Source organism: Dunckerocampus dactyliophorus, chromosome 7, assembly GCF_027744805.1.
Source record: "Dunckerocampus dactyliophorus isolate RoL2022-P2 chromosome 7, RoL_Ddac_1.1, whole genome shotgun sequence".
Classification (NCBI taxonomy): Eukaryota; Metazoa; Chordata; class Actinopteri; order Syngnathiformes; family Syngnathidae; genus Dunckerocampus; species Dunckerocampus dactyliophorus.
In genome coordinates, this window is record NC_072825.1 from 5,157,074 (window position 1) to 5,177,813 (window position 20,740).

The 20,740-nt window shown below is 39.5% G+C and overlaps 1 protein-coding gene and 1 long non-coding RNA gene across 4 annotated transcripts in view; one reads left to right on the top strand and one right to left on the bottom strand.

Annotated features, from left to right (window-relative positions):
• Nucleotides 1–18,496, top strand: part of LOC129185728 (mannosyl-oligosaccharide 1,2-alpha-mannosidase IA) — a 165,581-nt gene extending 147,085 nt beyond the window's left edge. For 2 of the 3 annotated variants that reach the window (XM_054783122.1, XM_054783123.1), the window contains 8 exons: nucleotides 2,116–2,209; nucleotides 4,152–4,279; nucleotides 4,376–4,469; nucleotides 7,910–8,025; nucleotides 10,651–10,870; nucleotides 13,524–13,696; nucleotides 14,868–14,983; nucleotides 17,260–18,496. In XM_054783122.1, coding sequence (XP_054639097.1) covers nucleotides 2,116–2,209; nucleotides 4,152–4,279; nucleotides 4,376–4,469; nucleotides 7,910–8,025; nucleotides 10,651–10,870; nucleotides 13,524–13,696; nucleotides 14,868–14,983; nucleotides 17,260–17,401 — 1,083 coding nt within the window. In that variant the 3' untranslated portion in view covers nucleotides 17,402–18,496. Of the gene's footprint in view, nucleotides 1–2,115; nucleotides 2,211–4,151; nucleotides 4,280–4,375; nucleotides 4,470–7,909; nucleotides 8,026–10,650; nucleotides 10,871–13,523; nucleotides 13,697–14,867; nucleotides 14,984–17,259 lie in introns of all 3 variants that reach the window. The other variant, XM_054783124.1, reaches the window with a different exon arrangement.
• On the bottom strand, nucleotides 1,134–20,375 carry LOC129185736 (uncharacterized). Its single transcript, XR_008572124.1, has 5 exons — nucleotides 19,584–20,375; nucleotides 19,270–19,373; nucleotides 17,237–17,412; nucleotides 2,526–2,603; nucleotides 1,134–2,273 (listed from the first exon to the last, which is right to left on the bottom strand). It is a non-coding gene; the product is annotated as an uncharacterized LOC129185736 (long non-coding RNA).
• Nucleotides 20,376–20,740: the final 365 nt, after the last annotated feature.

The following is a 20,740-nucleotide window of genomic DNA, read 5'->3' on the forward strand; positions in this document are numbered from 1 at the left end:
AGGGTGCTAGCGTACACACAGAGTTCAGAAGACTAACATAGTAGAAATGAAAGTAGATTGCAGTAGGTCATATATTTTTTCATTGTGCTTTTCTTAAAAGTAAAAATCTCATCTAGTCCCCGCAGTACCACTCTCGTGTATCGTCTCGTCTCATGAACTGAATGTCTCGTGACAGGCTTTATAAACATGTTAATATGTTTTTGATCATTTCACAAACTGTGTAGGTATTGTATGGTTAGGTCAGGTGAGGTGAAAGTGAAGAAAAAACATTTGTTTTGTATGACAATTAAAAATGGTTACTTAAAACATTGTCTGTACTGTTAAACATGTTTCCAAAGGTTGGCCAGCGTTTGTGTTCGACCTTCAGAGGATGTGTTGTAAAAGTCGGCTTTTTGCTGCATTTCTTGACAGTAACCAACAGTGAAAGTAGTCCAGGAGAAGACTCGGTGGTCTTTCCTCATGGTGTCCCCCAGGCGAGGACAGTGAGGTTTTTACTGCTAAGCAGAAGTGGCAGACCAAGACCAGTTGTTCAAAGCATCCTTCCGTCAGGCCCTGACAGTGTTTGCTCTGGGAGATTTGTGCAATCTTGGTGGCCGCTAGGCGGTCATGTGCTGAAGGAATAAAAGCCATTTATGTCCACGCTCCCCATCCCAGGATACCCTGCGAGGGTCTCAAAGCAACCTGTCGGCTGTCACATGTGATCAGCGCCGTCTGTGCGGTCTTATCGGAGCGGGCAAACAAAAGTCAGCAGGATTGTGAGGCGGATGGAAGATGGGGAGGCGGCGTTTTAATTAACAGGAGCGCTTCGAAAATGAAGCCCACGCGGTGTATGAGGCCCACGGCAAACCACTGAAGACAGATCCCGGCCTTTAATTTAGCTCATAGAATAAATTGGTGAGTAGACACCAGCCGAGGGCGCTTGGCTCTAATGAATCAGGTAATCTAGAAACTAGCAAACAATGACGCCCTGTCACTTTCTGTACTTTTCGCCACTTGGCCGTGTGTCTGAATACTTATAGCACAATACTTTACAGCACAATTGGAACGACTGCAGCAATAAAACGCTAACAATGTTTGGTATGCAGTCTGCAACATTATTTATGGCTGCAATTAAGCAGTAAACAGCATCTCATTTGGCAAATAAGATATTATTTTTAATATATATGCAGATTGACCGCTGAGTCTGCACAGTGATGCCACTGTTATTCTATGGGCCTTGTGAAAATGGTGATTTAAATCAGCATATTGATTAGAGGCAACTTCTGCTGGAGCTATAAACTATCCTTTAAATAACGTCTCCCTGGGGAGGTGTTCAGGGCACGTCCGACCGGTAGGAGGCCTCGGGGAAGACCAAAGACACGTTGGAGAAACTATGTTTCAACTGGCCTGGGAACGCCTCGGGCTCTGCCGGGAGGAGCTGGACGAAGTGGCCGGGGAGAGGGAAGTCTGGGCTTCCATGCTAAGGCCGCTGCCCCCGCAACCTGACCTCAGATAAGCGGTAGAAGATGGATGGATGGATATAATATTATTTACAATAAAATACTGATTTTAATCATGCTTGCTCTTATTTGGTAATGGTTTAGCCGAATAGAAAATAACTTCAGTTAGTCCTTTTCTGTAGTTGGCAGTTTTGTTTTTTACTTAAAACATATACATGTTAAAAAATAGCATGCTTTAAATATGTATTAATGCTTGCTTATTGAAGCACTGACATATTGGTACCTATATTCATTTTGTTTTTGATGATTTCAACAAGAGCATGTGAAAAGCTACAGAAGCCTCAGGGGGTTCTGTGATGACTAAGAATCATGCATAAAACACAACACATTCCCACCGTGGTAAACTTTTCCAAACTTTTCTTTTGCCCTCTCATAGATGTTCTATCTATTCTTTGCCTGTAAGGCCTTTTCTTTGCTTCCTCTCTTCAATATCACACACTTGACTGTCCTCCTTTGTTCCCAGACACTAAATGGACAATTTAGTGATTGATGAGCCATTAGCTTTGCCATGGCCTCCGAGAAAAAGTGCACTCTGTACAAGATGGCTTTAAAATGTGTCTTAAAGTCGTGTGCTGCTCAATCCACTGAGAGCCAAATGTCTGTGTTGTCCTTGCAGCTCTTCAAGAATAAAGTGCTACAGTTGGGTCAGAAGTTGTTACCTGCCTTCAACACGCCGACAGGGATCCCGCGAGGAGTCATCAACTTGGGGAGGTGAGTCTCAGCACCGACCCGTACCCAACTGTTAACATGTTCAGTGCATTTAGTAACGCTGACCTGCACATGTACAAAAAAATCATTTATTTTTATTATTCTGCACTTAATGGCAGAACCACCGAGCTAATTCAAACCCAATCAAAAGCAAAATGCGCATGTTGTTCGGAACAGGTGTGCTATTCATTTTCATAGCTCAATACATCAACAAAGAAACACAAATGGACATGTTCTGTTTCAATGGTGAGATCATGAGAAAGAAAGCAATAATGTGTCAATGATGTCATAGCATTGCTGGAAGATCAGAGCACTTACAGGGGAGCGTCCAATCAGGTTGCACTGCCGTTCTTGTACTGCTCCCAGCCTCGGGAGGATTTATGATATTCTGCTGACCTTAAAAAAAAAAAAAAGGAAAATTGCATAAAACTCTTGGCTGGTAGTGTATATATTTAGCATTTTAGTAATTTTTTTAAAATTAAAAAGCAATGTCATTTTATGTGCTCTTCATTGACATTTTAGTTAAATATTTTTTCATGTTTAATTATTCCAATCTAATGTCTTTTTCTTAAATTGTAATACATATTTAATGATTAAATTAGAATGCGCAATGTAATTTTTTAAAATTGTAATACGTATCTTTCTTAGTCATTTTTCTTTATTTAAAAAAAATGTTACTTATTTGAATTTTATTTGTTAAAATGTAATTTTCTTTATTTCTTCACTTGCCAATATTTGTTTTACATTTTAATTATTTAAAAATATTTTAAATATATACGGAAATAATGAAAAATTTTATATTTATTAAAACGTAATTTTCTTTATATTTCTTCACTCGCCAATATTTGTTTTACATTTTAATTATTTAAAAAATATTTTAAAAACATACGAAAATAATTACAAAGAAATAATTAGAATTGAACCAGAATTGCTATTAATAATTTTGCAGGTGATAGAATTTGCAACAAACGGACACATTCTTGCCCCTCACTGCAACATTCCCCACAGTGAGTGTCTATGTTAAATTAAACAAAAATCACATGAATAAAATTTGCATTTCTTTTCATGACTTTGCAGTTAATCTGTTCCAAACCACTAACATGTCCTGGCTAAATGGCAAACATGGCAGTGACAAGTGGGTTCGTCGTTTCAATGACTAAACTATTATGATGTGGTGTTGTTGTTTTTTCTTTTTGCTTGACATGTTGAGTGTAAAACATGTCTCTCCGTGCACGTGCTCCCAATTAAAGCAACCGAGCGAGTTGGCCAACTGCTGACACATTTAATGAGCTTCTCCTGCATATCGCTCTGAGAGGAGGAGGAAGCAGCGTGTGGTCACGTGAGGTGAAGGATCACCTCCAATCACACTCACTTAAATCTTTCACAATTGGGAGGGACTTTCATGAGGGTTTTTCTCTTCATCTTTTTTTCTCTTCAAACTCGTGCCATGGAGGGCCGAGACACTGCAGGTTTTCTTTCCAGCCAGTCACTAAAGCGGGTGATTTTAATGATCAACACCTTCAGTTTGAGGGAAGGAGCTCATCAATTAAATCACCTGCTGAAGAAAGTGGTTGGAGAGAAAACTGGTTGCAGCGTCTCGGCCCTCCAGGGCACAAGTTTGACACATGTGATCTATAGCATACTGTAAACATACTGTATGTCTTGTACAAGAATGGAAAGACAGTGGAGTGGACAACTTCATTGATGCACACTTCCTCTTTGTACCTACAGTCATGTGACATGATATATGGTGCCCCCTATGAGTTGTTTTTGTTTTTCTTCTCATATGTACAGATAAGAAACTGAAAAAAGCTGTAAGATGCATGCCAGACAGCTAGTTGGCGATCACACGACCCGCATGCGCTTTGAGACCCAAATGTTAGGTGACGGCCGTGTGTAAACGTCTGCAAAGATGCTTAGTCTGGCTTCTGTTTCGCTTCTGTTGCAGTGGCACCAGTTGGAGTTGGGGATGGTCGTCGGCCGGGAGCAGCATCCTGGCCGAGTTTGGGACTCTACATCTGGAATTCATTCACCTCACCGAGCTCTCTGGCGATCCCGTTTATACAGAGAAGGTGATCGGCCTTTGTTTTTTTTTTTTTTTTAATTTAATATTTGAGATGATAGTGGCTGTATAGGACAATGGAAGTTCCATGTGTGCATTCCTGCAGGTGATGAACATCAGGAAACTGCTGAATAAGATCGAGAAACCACAAGGCCTCTACCCCAACTTCCTCAGCCCGGTTAGCGGCAACTGGGTCCAACGTAAGAATACTTTGAGCATCTGTCAATGGAAGATGCAAGTGTAAAAATAAGTTAGCCGCTATAAATATTAACAACTAACAATACACTATCAACATTGGCACCACTGCTTGTGCATGGGAGGCCAGTCTCGTCACACAAAGATGAAACAGTTTTGCTTTTATTGTGGTCAAATTCTACGTTTTTTTTTTAGTTGAGGTAAATATCGTTCTTGACTTGAATGTCATTGTTCTTTTAAATGACCCAGACATTGTTTCTGAATCACGTAATATCATTTTTAACCAGCCAGATATCATTCTTGAACCAAACTGTATTGTTCTATGTGAGACAAATATTGTCTTTTTTTAATTGGATGACAGATTAGCCAAATATTGTTAATGAATCGAACAGTATTTTTTATTTAAGATGAGGTAAATATTGTTCTTGAATGAGTTTATACAATTCTAGACAAGCAAAATATAGTTCTTGAATTGAACAGCATTGTTCATTTAGTTGAGCCAAATGTCGTTATTGAATCACAAAATTTTCAAAAAGCCAATATCATTCTTGAACCAAACCGTATCGCTCTATGTGAGCCAAATATTGTTTTTTAATCAAAAGGGATAAAAAAAAATTTTTTTTTAGATGAACCAAATATTGTTCATGAATCAAATGGTATCGTTTTCTGTTGTTTTTATTGTTTGTTTTTTAGATGAGCCAAATATTGGGCCTCATTCACAAACATCTTCTTAAAAGTCTTCTTAAGAAGTGTACTTAAGAAGGCGCGGGTTGGAAACTGCGCCACATTCACGACACGTTCTTAAGTAGGGATAATCGTTCGCACCGGTGTTCTTAGGTTGATGAATGCCAACTGCGATGCCCGTGCATGTGAGCCCTAATTTGCATAGGTCACCACCTATTTCCTATATAAGGTCAAAAATGTGCCGTGCGCAACAGGCAGCTGGAGGCGGAGATGGCAACGCGCAAGGGCAAGACTGAGAAGCAGCTGGACAACAAACAGAAGAAAAACTTCAATTCTACTGAAATAGAGGTGCTTTTACAAGGAGTGACCGAACACAAGACCACCTTATTTTCACGTGTATCCACCGGTCATCATGCCATCCAAAAAGAGTCGGCATGGAGCACCATTGCAGGAAACATAAATGCCGTTTCCACGGAGAAACACGCCACCGCAGAGGTTAAAAAGAAGTGTTTTGACTTAAAATCAGAGTCTGCACCGGAGGGATCTGGAGGAAACGGAAGGTGGGCCATCAATCAGAAACCAAACCATTTCGGAAACTCTAGAAAATATTTACACAATCATGATGGAAAAATAAAGTCAAAATACATAGTTTGTGTGTGACAATTTATTTTTTCTGTGGTTACATTTGATTAGACGCTGCCTAATTAATACAGCAGCCCCGTGCTCTGGCTCAAGACGTGGCTGGGGGCGCATGTCGTTATCTGGGGGTGCTACGTGCGCAATAGGCACACCACGTTTCATTGCGATGTTATTCTGATGATCCTGCACACCTGCAAGAACAGAGAGGGAAGCCTGAAGCGGGACATCAAATATTCGTGGCTTTCAGCAAATAAATCTAATGGTCCCTCTACATTCTCTCTCTGTGCAGCGCACGTCCAGCCAGCTACTTTTTTTTGATGAATTGGGATTTGAATATATATTTATCCATGGAGTATATTTTAGTTGTTTTGATGATAAATAGTTGTTGGGATATTTTATTTGCACTACATTTTTTGGGATCAGGTTGCAAAATCCATCATGAGGGCGATTGCGCATTGAAAGTGCAAGCTTTGCTTGTGTGTAAGAGTCCTCCTGAGCGTTCGTAGAATTTGTTCTTAGATCTAAGAACTGTGAGTTAAGAACACGTTTCGTGAATGCCAAAAATCTTCGTAAGAAGGCTTTAAGAACACGTTTGTGCGTAAGAACGTTTTGTGAACGAGGCCCATTGTTCTTAAATCATATATCATTCTAGATCATTACTGAATCGAACCATACCAGTCTACAGGCGATATTTTGTTGGAATGGAATCAAATCCTTGGCTGGTGACCAGTCCGGGGTGTACCCCGCCTGTCGCCCGAAGTCAGCTGGGATGGGCTCCAGCATGCCCCCGCGACCCTAATGAGAAGTGGCATAGAAAATGGATGGATGGAATCAAATCCTTCTAGATGAGCCAAATATTGTTTTTAAAACAAATGGTGTTGTTTTTAAGATGAGCCAAACATTCTTAGATCACATATCATTCTAGACTTGGCAAATATCGTTCTTGAATCGAATAGTACCATTTTTTTGATGAGCTAAATATTGTTCTTGAATGACATATTATTCTAGATGAGCCGAATATTTTCTTCAATAAAATCATATTATTCTAGACCAGCAATAAACTCAATACTATAGGCTGACTTGAGGTTGCCCGCAGGCATTGAGTTTGTCTAGCCGAACCAAATGTACTTCTTACAAGGAATCGATCATCCTAGATGAGTCAACTATCATTCTTGAATTGAATTGTGTAACTCTAGATGAGTCAAAAATCATTCTTGAATCATATATCGTCCCGGATGAGCCAAATATTGTTCTTGAATCAAATTGTATTGTTTTGTTTTTTTTTTTTTTTAATATTGCTCTTTGGTCACATATCATTCTAGATGAGTCAAATAACCCTCTTGAATCTAAACAGCAGTCTAGATGAGCCAAATGTGGTTCTCGAAGGGTAATATTGTTCTTGAATTGAATCATATAGTTCTAGATGAGCCAAATGTCATTCTTGAACGGTATCGTTCTAGATGAGCCAGATATCGTTCTTGAATCAAATCTTATCCTGCTAGACTAACCAAACATCCTTCTTGAATCGCATCAAATAAGTTGTAGTTCTGCTTGGAGCATTACCGTCACATTGATTTCACTTTGCCATAACGTGCACCATCCTGTGGTGGGATCACAAAAGCAAAATAACACAAGTTATTCAAGCTGAATAAGTTATTTGGGCCTTCGACGTTAGAGGTTCCTCTGCTTCATAAGATTTTGTTTTGATTGTTTTTTCTGGTTTTGTGACGACTTCATTGAAAGTCTTTATAAACACCTCACACATACCTGCCTTTTTTCTATTTACCGACGCCAGTCATCTCCAGTCATCTGAAGCCACTGAGCCATCCGTCAATTGGTTTTTGCTTATTAATGTCTGGCTTCAAAGCAACGTCTGCTCCACTCACCAACGCCACTTTGGGCTTATTGAAATGATAATGAATTCAATTACTTCAGAAAATTGGATCCTTCCGATTTGACCAGAAAAGGCATGAAAATGATCCGGGGTGGTGTAGGTTCTGGGAGGCTAATGTGCATGAGTACAGGGACTAATTGCATGGTTGTGTACATAAAGCATCCTAAGTGTAAGGGACAAAAACAGTGAGCAGCAGTACAACTACCTAACACTTCCATCCCCTTCCAGATCACGTCTCCATTGGCGGCCTTGGGGACAGCTTCTACGAGTATCTGATCAAGTCTTATCTGATGTCCGACAAGACGGACGAGGATGCGAAACAGATGTACTACAGCGCGCTGGAGGTATGGACATCATCCACTTTACGCTGAATGAGAAGTTGCTCTGAAAAAATAGCAAATTGTTACATCAGTAAGCAAGTTTAAATTAACTAGGGTTATTATATTATACTGTATAACACAAACGGTGACCATTCCAGGCGGCGTGACACATTTGTGAAAAGCTGATTATTAAAGCCCACAAGCGTGACTTGGATTCAACTTTTCATAAAGTATGCATCCACATGAGAAAGCCCATTAACACTGGTTAGTTCCTGTTTGTAATTCAAGCATGTCAATTGCATCAATGCACCAATTAAAACGAAGATCATAAAAGCGTTCGTGCTTCCCGCGGCGCTACAGCTTCCTTGTTGCGGCGCCCTTTTTTTTGGGGGGGGGCACTGAAGTAGGGAAAATGTGCTTTTTCAAAAAGAATGTGACATATCCGCAAGTCTGAATGCATCTAGACTGTGTTTTGACTGCTGATTGGATGAGCAAGGGAGGGGGAGGTGGGCTAGTGTATGCAGTGAGTCTCACTGTAGAAAAAAAAGGAGAGGGAGTTTTGAGTGGAGCCTGAGGCAAGTTAGTAATCGCCGAGGTGGTGAGGCAGACAGTGTGCCGCAGAAGCTGACTGTGCACTCACCGCTTGTGACTGCTTTGAGGCGGGCGGACCTCTCGGCAGCAACTGCAGAACAACATGTGTTTTTACTTTTACGTCTCCAAATACCAACAATGACAGGAAATGTCCTTACATTTGTTGCTTGTCGCTTTAGAAAATAAGTCACCAAGGGGGCTTGGAAAATCACCAAATTTAACGAAAAAATGGCCAGGTTGGCAATGCCGCGCTGCATATGAAATCAGGAAGGGGAAGCCTTTCACAGATGGAGAATACGTGAAAGAATTTTTATGAGAGCATCTATTCTCAGAATTTAAAAAAAATCAACAGAAAATTATTCAGAAAATGACAGAAATCCTCTCTCTCTGACAGTCAAGGACAGGACCAACAGAATGGTCATTGGTGACAATTCAGCTCAGGCATAAACGCTAATGAGCAAACACTGATATGTAGAAATGTGAACTCTGATGGGTTTTTTTACGTTAAATTTGGCTACATTTTGTTTTAATTTTACACAAATATGGGAACCACTCAAAAAGGCTCACAGAGTTAAGTGTTTAAATGGTTTCAGAGTAGACCTACACATGCACGCTGCACTTTTAGTTTCGTGAATTTTGTTGTTCTCACAGGTAACGTTTTAAAAAGATTAAAATGTTTACAAGCTTATATGCTGTGTAATGTTTTGCGGTTCCAGATAATTTTTTTACTGGCAGAGGAGGCAAAATGTCTCTTTTGATAGTAAAGTTTGCCGACCCCTGGTTTAGGGTTGTGGTCTTAGCTGTGGTCAGCGTTAGAGTTTTGGCTAGGTTTAAGGCAGGGTGCAATGATGCAACAGTCCAACTTGCAATGATAGTGTCATACAAAATTGAATTTTACAGTTTTTTTTGTTTTTTTTTACTGAAAAAGACACCCGGAATGTACAGGAATAAAGGATGTGATATACAATATAAACTATGAACGCTAAAACATCGACTATTAAAGACTATGTGAATGTCCCTCCTTTTTTTACTTCCCAGACAGTGCAGTGTAAGGTTAAGTTGTGACACTTTTTTTTTTTTTTTACTTGTGTCTGTTTGGCACCGTGGGTGACGGATGTAGCCTTCTGGATCGCTGCATGTGGCCCCCAGGCCGTAATTTGCCCACCCCTGGTTTAAGGTTAGGGTCTTCGGTGGGTTTGTCTCAGGGTCTTGGCTATGGTTAGGGGTTTGGGTTGATTTACAGGTTAGGGTCTTACTTTGGGTTAAGGTTTTGAGTTGATTTAGCGGTTAGAGTCTTAGCTTAGGTTAGGTTTTAGGCTAGCATTAGGGTTTTGGTTGAGGTGAAGGGTCAGGGTTGGAGTTAGGGTTTAACATTACGGTTAATGTTAAGGTTAACAAACAAATGAGAGTTACAGTGTGTTTAGAGTTACAGTTCAAAGATGAAAATGTGTGTAGTCTGCAGCTGACGTCAGCTAGGAGATCATGTTAGGAGCACGGCACGTTCCCTCAGGCTGCAATTACAATTTCACAGATTGAAACAAAACTCATGGAGGAACACTGAAATTTCTTTCACTTCTCATCAGAGGGTCAAGCCAGAGGCGTAACTGCTAATTACACAACGCTCGTTTACCCCCGTGACTGGCCATTTAAACATCCGTGGTCGTCTTGTGTGCGCTATCAGATGATGTTTTACACCCGTGTGTGTGTGGTGTGTTTGTAGTGAGAGATGGAAGGGCAGAGTCACAGCACAACTCATTACGCGTGGCATTTAAATAAAAGTAGATTGCTAATTAAAAAGGCAGTTGTTGAGTAAGTACATATTTTCTCAGTTATCCTATTCCCTGATTGCCGCTAACAACAGCTAATTAGCCTGGAACTCATCAGCCCTCAAGAAAACATAAATGTACAATACTATTTTTCTTAAAGCAGGTAATGTCAACCCACGTTAACACGGCTTACCAGCTCATCTATTCTATATATAAGATGAAGCTGATAAATGATGCAGGAAGGACAACTGACGCAATACATGTTTTAATGGAGTATTGTATTGTATTACAGGCCATCGAAGCTAACTTGGTGCAGAAGTCTCCGGGCGGTCTGACCTACCTTGCCGAGTGGAGGGGGGGCATCCTGGACCACAAGATGGGCCACCTGGCCTGCTTCTCCGGTGGCATGATCGGTATTGGGGCCGACGACGGAGCCCCAGACAAGCGTCAGCACTACCTGGACCTGGCTGCAGAGATCACGCACACCTGCCACGAAAGCTACGACCGCTCGGGTAAAGGGGAGGTCCTCGCTTAACCCGAAGATTTTAAGCATACTCCTGTCATATGGAGGGTCTTTAGCATTTTTACAATATTTCCTTAAAAACAACAACGCTCCTGACATATATCTTTGAATAGGGTTTTTTTTTTCTTTTACTATTCCTAAAAACAGCAAAGCACTCCTGTTATATGTGGAGGATCTTTAACTAGCAATTGCAGTAGGGCCTTAAAAACAACAGAGTGATGCTGTCATAGAGAGGATCTTTAACTAGAGGGTTTTTTTCACTAGATTCCTAAAAACAGCAAAGCACTCCTATTATGTAGACTGTCTTGGTTAGCATGTTTGCAATAGGTCCTTAAACACAGCAGAGTCATATAGAGGATCTTTCACTAGTGTTTGTGTTTTTTTCCATGAGATTTCTAAAAACAAGCAAAACTCTGATGTAGAGGATCTTTAACTAGCATTTTGCAGTAGGTCCTTAACAAACAACAGAACACTCATGTCATATAAAGTAGTGGATCGCTTACTATGGTTTTGCAATAGGTTCCTAAAAACTGTGACTACTGTTTTTGCAGTAGATTCCTAAAAGAAGCAAAGCACTATGATGACTGCAGTTTTTGAAGACGTCCAACAAAAGTGCCAAACGCCCCTGTTGTGTAGAGCACCTTTGACGGACATTTTTGTAGTCAAATCCTAAAAAGAGCAAAGCACTAGTGTTATGTAGATAATCTTTGACTGCTGTTTTTAAAGACCTACAACAAAAGTGTGAAATGCACATCCTGTATCTTTGACTAACATTTTTGTAGTAGGTCCTTAAAAACAGTAATCATATAAAGGATCTTTGACTAGCGTTTTTGCAGCCAAGCACTTACATAAAAGATCTTTAATTTTGCTGTTTTTTTTTTCCAGTAGGTCCTTAAAATCATTCCAAAGATCTTTTGGCGTTTTTGCAGTCGAGTCTTAAAAACAGCAGAGCGTTCTTCTCATACAGAGGATCTTTGACGATCAATTTTGCAGCTAGCCCTAAAAAACAGCAAAGCACAGTTGCACTCTACATAGAAGATCTTTGACTTGTATTTTTTTTCAGTAGGTTTTTAAAAATGGCAGCGTGCTCTTGTCCTGTGATGTATAGAATCAGTGACATGTGTTAACTTGTGCGTCTTTGTGTAAATTTAGGAAGAAATCTCCCTCCTAACTTATTGCAGCTCCAAACTTAAATTGAAAGAGAGCAGAGATGTTGATGCGCTTGGACTTTTAAAGCCTTCTGTGCATTTTACTGCTGTCTGTCTCGTCCTTGACACTAATGTTTGATGTTAATTTCATGTTGTGTACGTGTACGGATTGAAGCATTTTATAAGATGATGTGAGTCACCACAGGAAGGCTTCCTTCACACACTTTTGATGTGCAAAGCTTTCTCCTTCTGCTAACATGTTTTACAGGTGCCGCACGACATTAAGAAGCTCTTGGATTAGTGTCTGCTGCTATAACTACGAGGGGAAATGAAATTCTGTGTTTATTAAGTGGCGTCTGTTTAGCTTAGTCTTACTGACACCTGACTCACCTTGATCATTGTGGTGGCGGTTGCATTAAAGTAAAGGAGAAGGTTTGACTTTTAAATGTATTTACACTTTTCTGAACGTAGCCTGGACAGTTTTGTACAGACAGAACAACGCAAAACGAAGTGCACTACTTGGCTATAACCAAGAGAGGCGCTGTTCAGTCAGTCTCGAACAGTTTTTTAAAATGCAAAAGAAAAATCATTCAATTTATGTGAACACACATTTTCACATAAATAACTTAATAGAAATATGTATGTAAAAAAAAACAATACTGTGAAATAAAAGTTTTTTTCCTGTTGTCTATAAAGGAACAAACATATGTATATTTTAATTATAAAATTTATTTTTATTGAAATAGAAATAATTTTTTTAAAAAAGCATCAGTTATTTGTGATTTTCCCTATTGTCTATCAGGGATAAAAAAAAGCATATTTCATTATTATTACAATTAATTTTTGTTATTAAAATAGATTTATATTTAAATAACATATATATATATATATATATATATACACACACACACACACACACATATATACACACACACACACACATATATATACACACACACACACACATATATATATACACACACACACACACACACACACATATATATATATATATATATATATATATATATAAATACCGCTTAATCGGTTATTTGTTAATTTCTCATTCATTTTCCCCAAATACAGTCAAGTAGTAGAATGTAATAATTGCACACTTGTATGCAGTGAAGTACATCCAGACTTTAATCCATCTTCATTTCGCCTTAAATTAGAGTCAGTCGAATGTGATAAAAACTTGTTTTGAGTTGGCTTTAGTGATTGCGGTTCAAACTTGAGCATCCTTGAGATAAATTGGGGAGCATAGAAGTGGAATAATTCCAGTGTTCTTAAAGGAATGCTTGAGTGAGGTGATTGCAAAGCTTTTATGTGAGTAGGGAAGCTTGAAACAAGTACAACTGATGAGACATTTTTTAAATCTCTCAAACCTTTTGTTACCTTTTCTGTTTCATTACATTCGGATGCAATACAATAAACCCTGACAAATACTACTTAGGTTTAAATACTAATGTAAAATGTCTTGATTTTTCCTCCCAGCCACCAAACTCGGACCTGAGGCGTTCCGATTCGACAGCGGCGCTGAAGCCACAGCAACACGACTGAGCGACAGATACTACATCCTGCGACCAGAGGTCATAGAGAGCTACATGTACATGTGGAGGCTGACCCATGACCCCAAGTACCGGGACTGGGGCTGGGAGGCTGTCGAGGTGAGAAAAGAAAATATGAATATGCATCATGTCACCAAATCAGTCTAAAGTTAGAAGTTACACGATGACAGTTGAAAATCACGCTCCTGTGGCGATAACTCACACCTCACAAAACGCTTGGCGTTATCTGTCTCCCGCCACACTCCTGCGCACTGCGGCCTGTGTGTTCATGTGAATGTGACGAAGACACTCGCATCTTCTTCCGCTGTGGAACGCATACCGAAAAAAGATGGCCGCGGTGCTCCATCGCGGAAGTAGACGCAAGCTCGTCAGCCATATTTTTTGTTTACGCAGCACTTTTGAGGTTGGACCTCGGAACCTCCAAGTGGAATTTCTTTCTTTCCAGCTAGATTCCTGTTCTATGGTTGTCATCACATTTATTTGCTCAAAATGATAGCGGAATAGTGTCATGGTGTCTTAAGTTGATTTCAACGCTTACTGTACATTTGATTTTCTTTTGTAAAAATGTAAAATACACAACAGCACCGGTTCCCCTCTGAAATGGTACTTCCTGTTAAATAATAAACAAGCCATCAGAAATTCCGTCAGGTTAACTAAGCACATTTCAGCCTGATTAAGTCTCCACTCAAACAGAATTACTGCAGCATGAATATATTGATGTACTGTATAACACATTTTTAAAGGAGAATTATTACCTTTTAAATGCAGCGACTGAGGTGTAAGACACATCAGCTATTGTGCTAAACCCCATTAACACAGCCAATTGCCCTCTACCAGTGGCACTGCACAGTGTCACGCAGGTCCATGCTATGAAAGACTATTATTAAATGCACATTAGCTGGAGTCAAGAGCACAAGTGTTAGCATGATACATGTAGCTATCATGTAAATGAAGGTGAGCTCAGTCGCAGGTGTTGGGCGCCTTCAATTAGCGAGCACAAAGGTGCAACGTGGAGCGTGAACACGTCAGGGTCTTTGTTAATTAGTACATACAGTCGGGGCATGTAGCGAGGCTAATGGCAGTGCTAATCCACACAGCTAACTCGGTTGGACACTCTCCGTTACTCCATTGTGCCGCCGACAGGTTCCGATATGGTTGAGGTGTAGATTGAATGCGATTACACGGAAGACAAGAGTTGCAATTCATGGTCCAACATTGTTTTTTAAAAAAGCTTTCGATGTTGTAATAAGTCTGTCTGTCTGTCTGCAAGGCCCTGGAGCAGCACTGCAGAGTGGAGTCTGGCTTCTCGGGGATCCGCGACGTCTACACGATGACAGACAGCCACGACAACATGCAGCAGAGCTTCTTCCTCTCCGAGACACTCAAGTAAGCAATCCCATGGTGGTACAGTATATGCACGCTTATGTTGTGTGGTCCAGTGTTGCCAACCTGGCGATGTATTTGCTAGATCTGGCGACAAATCTAGCAACTTTTTCTGGTGTCATTGGAGAGTTTTCTAATATGGTTGAAATCATGTATTGTTCCGCATTATGTGTTCTCACCGAGCAGCGGCGGGTGCTGTTGACAGGTCAGCGCCGCCCAAAGACAACCACAAGCCATGATTTGGAGCTCTACGCATCCAAAGTGCAAATGAATTGCTATTACATATATTCACCAGATGAGTGTGCTACACACGAACCACATACTGTATGTCATGTTAATGTGGGCCATAGAACAAACACAGCAGAGTCTGTTATTCGCTGTTCAATTGCCAACTTGTGATGGGAGAACTTAGAGAGGCGCTGGGTGAGATAAAATATTATTTAATTTTGATGAAATGATGGACAACTTTAAATTAACAAACCAAGAATCAAGTTTATTTGTAGTTGTAAACGTAATTAAGGTGTTTTTCCTCACTTCTTTTTTGTCTCCTATGAGATTAGGCTTTTTTCCCCCTACAGCATTTGACAACATCATATGCAAATTTGAAGATACAATAGAGACTGCTTCAGGCCCAACTAGTTTGCTGCCTAAATGTGCTGCTGTCAGAATCGAACCAGGACAGCAAAGAGGATTTGTTTCGATTTGGTGGAAAGTGAATGGAGTAAGGTTCCCCGGGTTACTGAATTTAGCATTTTCAGAGTATCAATCAAACACAAGTATCCCGTATCATTTCTTCATCATATTGCTCCTTATTTTATTTGACAAATACTTTTTTCTTGTAATAATGTGACTTAATTCTCAACTTACATTTCAGTATAATGAATCACTTTTCCTGTAATATGTTTTTTTCTCTTATTACAAATTTTTTCTTGTAATAGTCTAACTTTATTTTCATAAAATGTCTTGTAGCATTACGACTTAAATTGCAGTACATCAAAACTGTTTTTTCTTGTCATTTATCCTCGTATTTTTTATTCCTTGTAATGTTACATTTTTTTCTTGCTACAACACCTTTTTTTTCTTGGAACGTTAAATTTATTGACATAAAAAAATTATTTTTACTATTTACTATTACAACTTAAATCTCAGTAAATTAAAATTTGTTCTTGTAATATTAGCGCAATTGTTGTAAAATGTAAAGACATTTTCTCAAACATCAAAAAAATGCCTCGATGTAAATACTATACTTATATACTTACTATACTTGTAATACTATAATTACAATATTACAAATAAATCTTGGTAAATATATTTTTTCTTATAATAGCACAAATGTTTTGTTATAATATTACTAAAACATCAAATACAATTTTTGGTTTTCATTATTATATTGACTTTAAAATGTTTTTTTCTTGTATTACAATTACAATAGGACAATGAAACTTTGGCAAATCGAAGGTTTTTCTCCTAATGCTGCAAATTTATTCTTGGTAAATCAAACTTTTTTTTCCTTGTAATATTAAAAATATATTCCTCAGTAAATCACTTTTTCTCTTTATTCTTGCAGTCTGTCAGTTTTTTTTCTTGTAATGGTACAATTAATATTGGTCAATTAGATTTCTTCTTGTCAAATTTTTTACTTCTCGTATAAAGCTTATTTTTCTTGTAATACGATTTTTTTCTCAAAATATATATATTTTTTAATATTGCACCTTAATTCTCAGTAAATAATTTTTTTTCTTGTAATATTACTTTAATCTTGTAATATAAAAAAATAAAATTGTCAGATTACAGCCTGATGCTCCATAAAGCACTTTATCCTTTAATATTACGACTTCATTGCTACAGATTCAAAAATAAAATTCTTGCAAAATCACAACTTTAGTCGAATGTTTCCCTTTTATTACCATATCGTTTTTATTTTATGTATTTATAATATTTGTATAGTGTGCAAGCAGCTGCATTTTAAACATAAGCAAGGCAAAAAGACGATCTACCCTGAGAAGCGTTTGTTTATCTGCTGGTGACACCACTTCCGGAAATGAGGCTGAAATGTGAGAGCTAGTTTGCCATAAATGTCATTTTTCCAAAATGGAACAATGTAGAACATAATTACAAACAATATATAACATACTTAAGCAAAGTTGATCAATCACGTCAGGGACCCTTTTAAGTTCCTCTGTTGTAAATGCAATGGAAGTCTGCATGATCAACCGCTCAACAGCTCAAACTTGGATAAACATGTCAGGCACACACCTCCATCTCCTTCTCCTCCTCAGGTATCTGTACCTGCTCTTCTCCGACGACGACCTCCTCCCCCTGGAGGACTGGGTCTTCAACACGGAGGCCCACCCTCTGCCTGTCGTGCATAAGAGCTGCATGCAGGACAGAAGCCCACAGGACAAGATGCTCTCCGGATGACCCGCCATCCTCTGAAAAGACATATTTGCAGAGTTAACAATGTGCGCACAGATCCAGGGATCATTTTATGTCTTTTGTTTTGGGAGGAGGGCGTCCTGTTATTCCTTTCTAGTAAAGGATATTGTGATTTTACGCTGTGATTGTATATTCTATTGCTAGAAGGGGGGTTACCTCCTGCTGGCTCTTCTTCTCTTTTTGTGGACAATCAAGACAAACTTTTTCTGACAAGCGCACCTTTTCTTTCCTTCTTTCCTCTGTGAGGAAACCAGTGCAGACCCAAATGTCCGGGACGGGCCATATTGTCAAAAAACACATTTTTGTTGCTTTTGAGGAATGACTTATCTTTTTGGGTCTTTGTTTCCTTCTCTCGTTCTTTTTTCCTATCACTGACCAAAGGTTTGTTTGCCTCCCTCTCCTGTCACATCTTGGCTTACAGTGAACGCAGTGAAGCAGTCAATTGTAATCAGTATCGATCAGAATGATGTGATTAAGGAGCGCTAAAATAACCTTGATGTCATGTTTCTTGATGAAACAAGCTTTCTTAAAAAAAATAGTCAAGAAAGTGTCTTATGCATCCTGGGACCATTTGGAGGACGCTTTTTTTTTTTTTTTTTTTTGCCTTTTGGATGTAATGCAGTGTGAGAAGAAGCGGAGATGTCCAAGTGTGTGTTCCTGTTCCTGTTCAGTTCCTCTGCCTTCATCGGTGACATACAGTACACTGCTATTGCCGTTTGAATGAGGTTTTTTGCTCTTTTTAATCACTGCATACTTGTACATACAGATGAGTGACTCCTGTATGGGCTTGTCTTGGTTTTGTTTAGTGATCTCGCTTTCTTTGTCATTTTCTATACTTCATTGATTACTTTTGATTTGCTTCCCTCAGGTGTTTCACTAAGAAAAAGGAGGACGAAATCTAATTAAAAAAAAGAAGTATTAAGATTTTAAGTCTACTTTTTGCGGACATTAATTATTGTTATGACTTATTCTTACTGTTTCATTTAACTCTCATTAGTGAGTATTTTCAAATAATGAATAAAAAAATAAAACAAGACCTGTGCAAATTTGTACCTTTAAAAGAAATCACTTGTTCTGTCGTTTTTCTCAGCCTGGTGTCTTATTTGCTTCGAAAAAGCTTGAAGCATGTCGCCCAACCCAAGCCAAACCCTAATGCAGTAGTGTCCAAACGTTTTGAACATATGCTAAGAAGTTATATGTATATTTCGAGAACAAAATGCATCTCAGCTTTATTAGTATGAACTTGGGTCTTGTATTTTTCCACCCTATTTTTGCAGTTTGTTTTTAAATTTACAAATATTACCTTTTCTTAAATAATCTTCGTAAATGTTTTTGTAATATTATGACTTTATTCCCATAATATAACTTTATTCCCATAATATTGGCAATTTACTTCCCCAACCTTTATTTTGTTTTGTTTCTCATAATACACTCCTGATCAAAATCTTAAGACCAGTTGAAAAATTGCTAGAATTTGCATTTTGCACATTTGGATCTTAATGAGGGTTTTAAGTAGAGCTACAATATGCAAAAGCAAGAAGTGGACAAGGAGTGAGACAAAAAACATTTGGAACTTGTAATATAAACACACACCTGATCAAAAGTTAAGACCACAGGCTATAAAAGCCAAAATCTGCTCAAAATGTTCATTTTGTGTCAGGCATTCACACTGTCATGCCCTCAAGATGGCTGAAGCTAAGAAGCTTTCTCTTTGAACGTGGTCGGATTGTCGAGCTGCATAAGCAAGGCCTCTCGCAGCGTGGCAGTAAGTCATTGTACATTTTTTGAAAAGATCCTGAGCGTTATGGAACAAAAAGGTCAAGTGGTAGACCCAAAAAAAAAAAAAATCACACCTGCGCTGGAGGATCCGATTGGCTGTCCATCATGACACTGGTCTTTCACCCAAATCCAGGCCCTTACTGGTGCCGACTGCAGAACAATAACCATCAAACTGCATCTAGGAAAAGGGTTTAAAAAAACAACGAATTCAAAGACCTCTCTTTGGAGGGGAAAAAAGAGGGTGAAATGGTGAGATGGGGGAGAAGAAAAAAAAGGGGGGAAAGAGGGACTGCATACAGTGGGAAAAGTGACATGTAAAAAGAGAAAAATGGGAGCAGACAATGACCACGGTTACAGGTGTGCGCGCTGTGAGAAAGAAAAATGTTACCTGCTTAGTATTAGATGGTCAATTACCATATTAGGGTGATTAGTACAACTATGGTGTGGCTTCCCGGTCGCGGTATAGTTGTCTATTGACGAAGAGTTTATCCACCGTGATAACAGCTCGGCACCCCTCGTCAATGAACTTCTTCCGAACAGACGTCGGCGTCTGTCGAGGATTTCTCGAGGAAATTGGTCGATAAAGCTGAAGTCCGACCCCTTCAGCTCCCGGCCTTGGCTCTTTACCTGTTCCTTCTGCTTAAAGTGTTTGCATTTTTCCACGATGGGTCTCGGCCTTCGGTTCTTTAGCTCCCAGGCGGTGGACGCGGTGAAAAGTGATGTTTTGGATGAGTTTGAGCTGCCGCGCCATGACGGCACTCAGATTCTTACGGGTCTTCCTCACCCGAGGAGACGATCTGATTTTGGCTGAAGTCCAGAGATTCACGGATGGCCTGGAATTCTTTATGGAGCACCTCGACGAGAGCGAGGCGGCCGTCCAAGCAAAACAGCCTCTTATCGATGGAATCGAGGATGTCTCTGATGTCAGTGCCTGGTGGCGATATCTCTCTAGGTGAGTCTTCCGGGTGGCTCCGCTTGGGGTTCGGCGTCTTGGGTGACTTGCCCGCCACTACACGATCGAAGCACCCGTCGATGTTCTCCTCCAGATCTTCCAGGTTTGGCTTGGTAGAGTTTTAGGGTGTTCAATATGTTGGTTTTGCCTCGAAGTACTTTGCGGATGTTTTAATAATCGATTGTTGAGATTGAGAGTGCTATGTTTAGCTTGTCTGTTTTCCGCGCGTCACGTACGCTCTCGCGAGATTACAGCGTCGCGCCACGTCACACGGTAATATGAGGTGAAAAATGAAAAAAAAATTGATCAAAATCTTAAGACTAGTTGAAAACTGCAAGCGTCTTCGTCACATACACGTGAACGCACAGGTGGCAGTGCTCAGGGATACGGCGGGAGACAAATATATAACGACAAGCTTTTGCGAGGTTAGATTTTTTTGAGAAGGCATTTTTGTGATACAAATGTATTAATTTTTTGAACGCATGTTGTTTTGAGAAGCCAAACTCTCTACTTAATTGTCCCCAGCAACTAAGTGGAACTACTTTCTTCATCACGGAAATCTGACCAGAACTGGACTTAGGAGACCAAGTGGG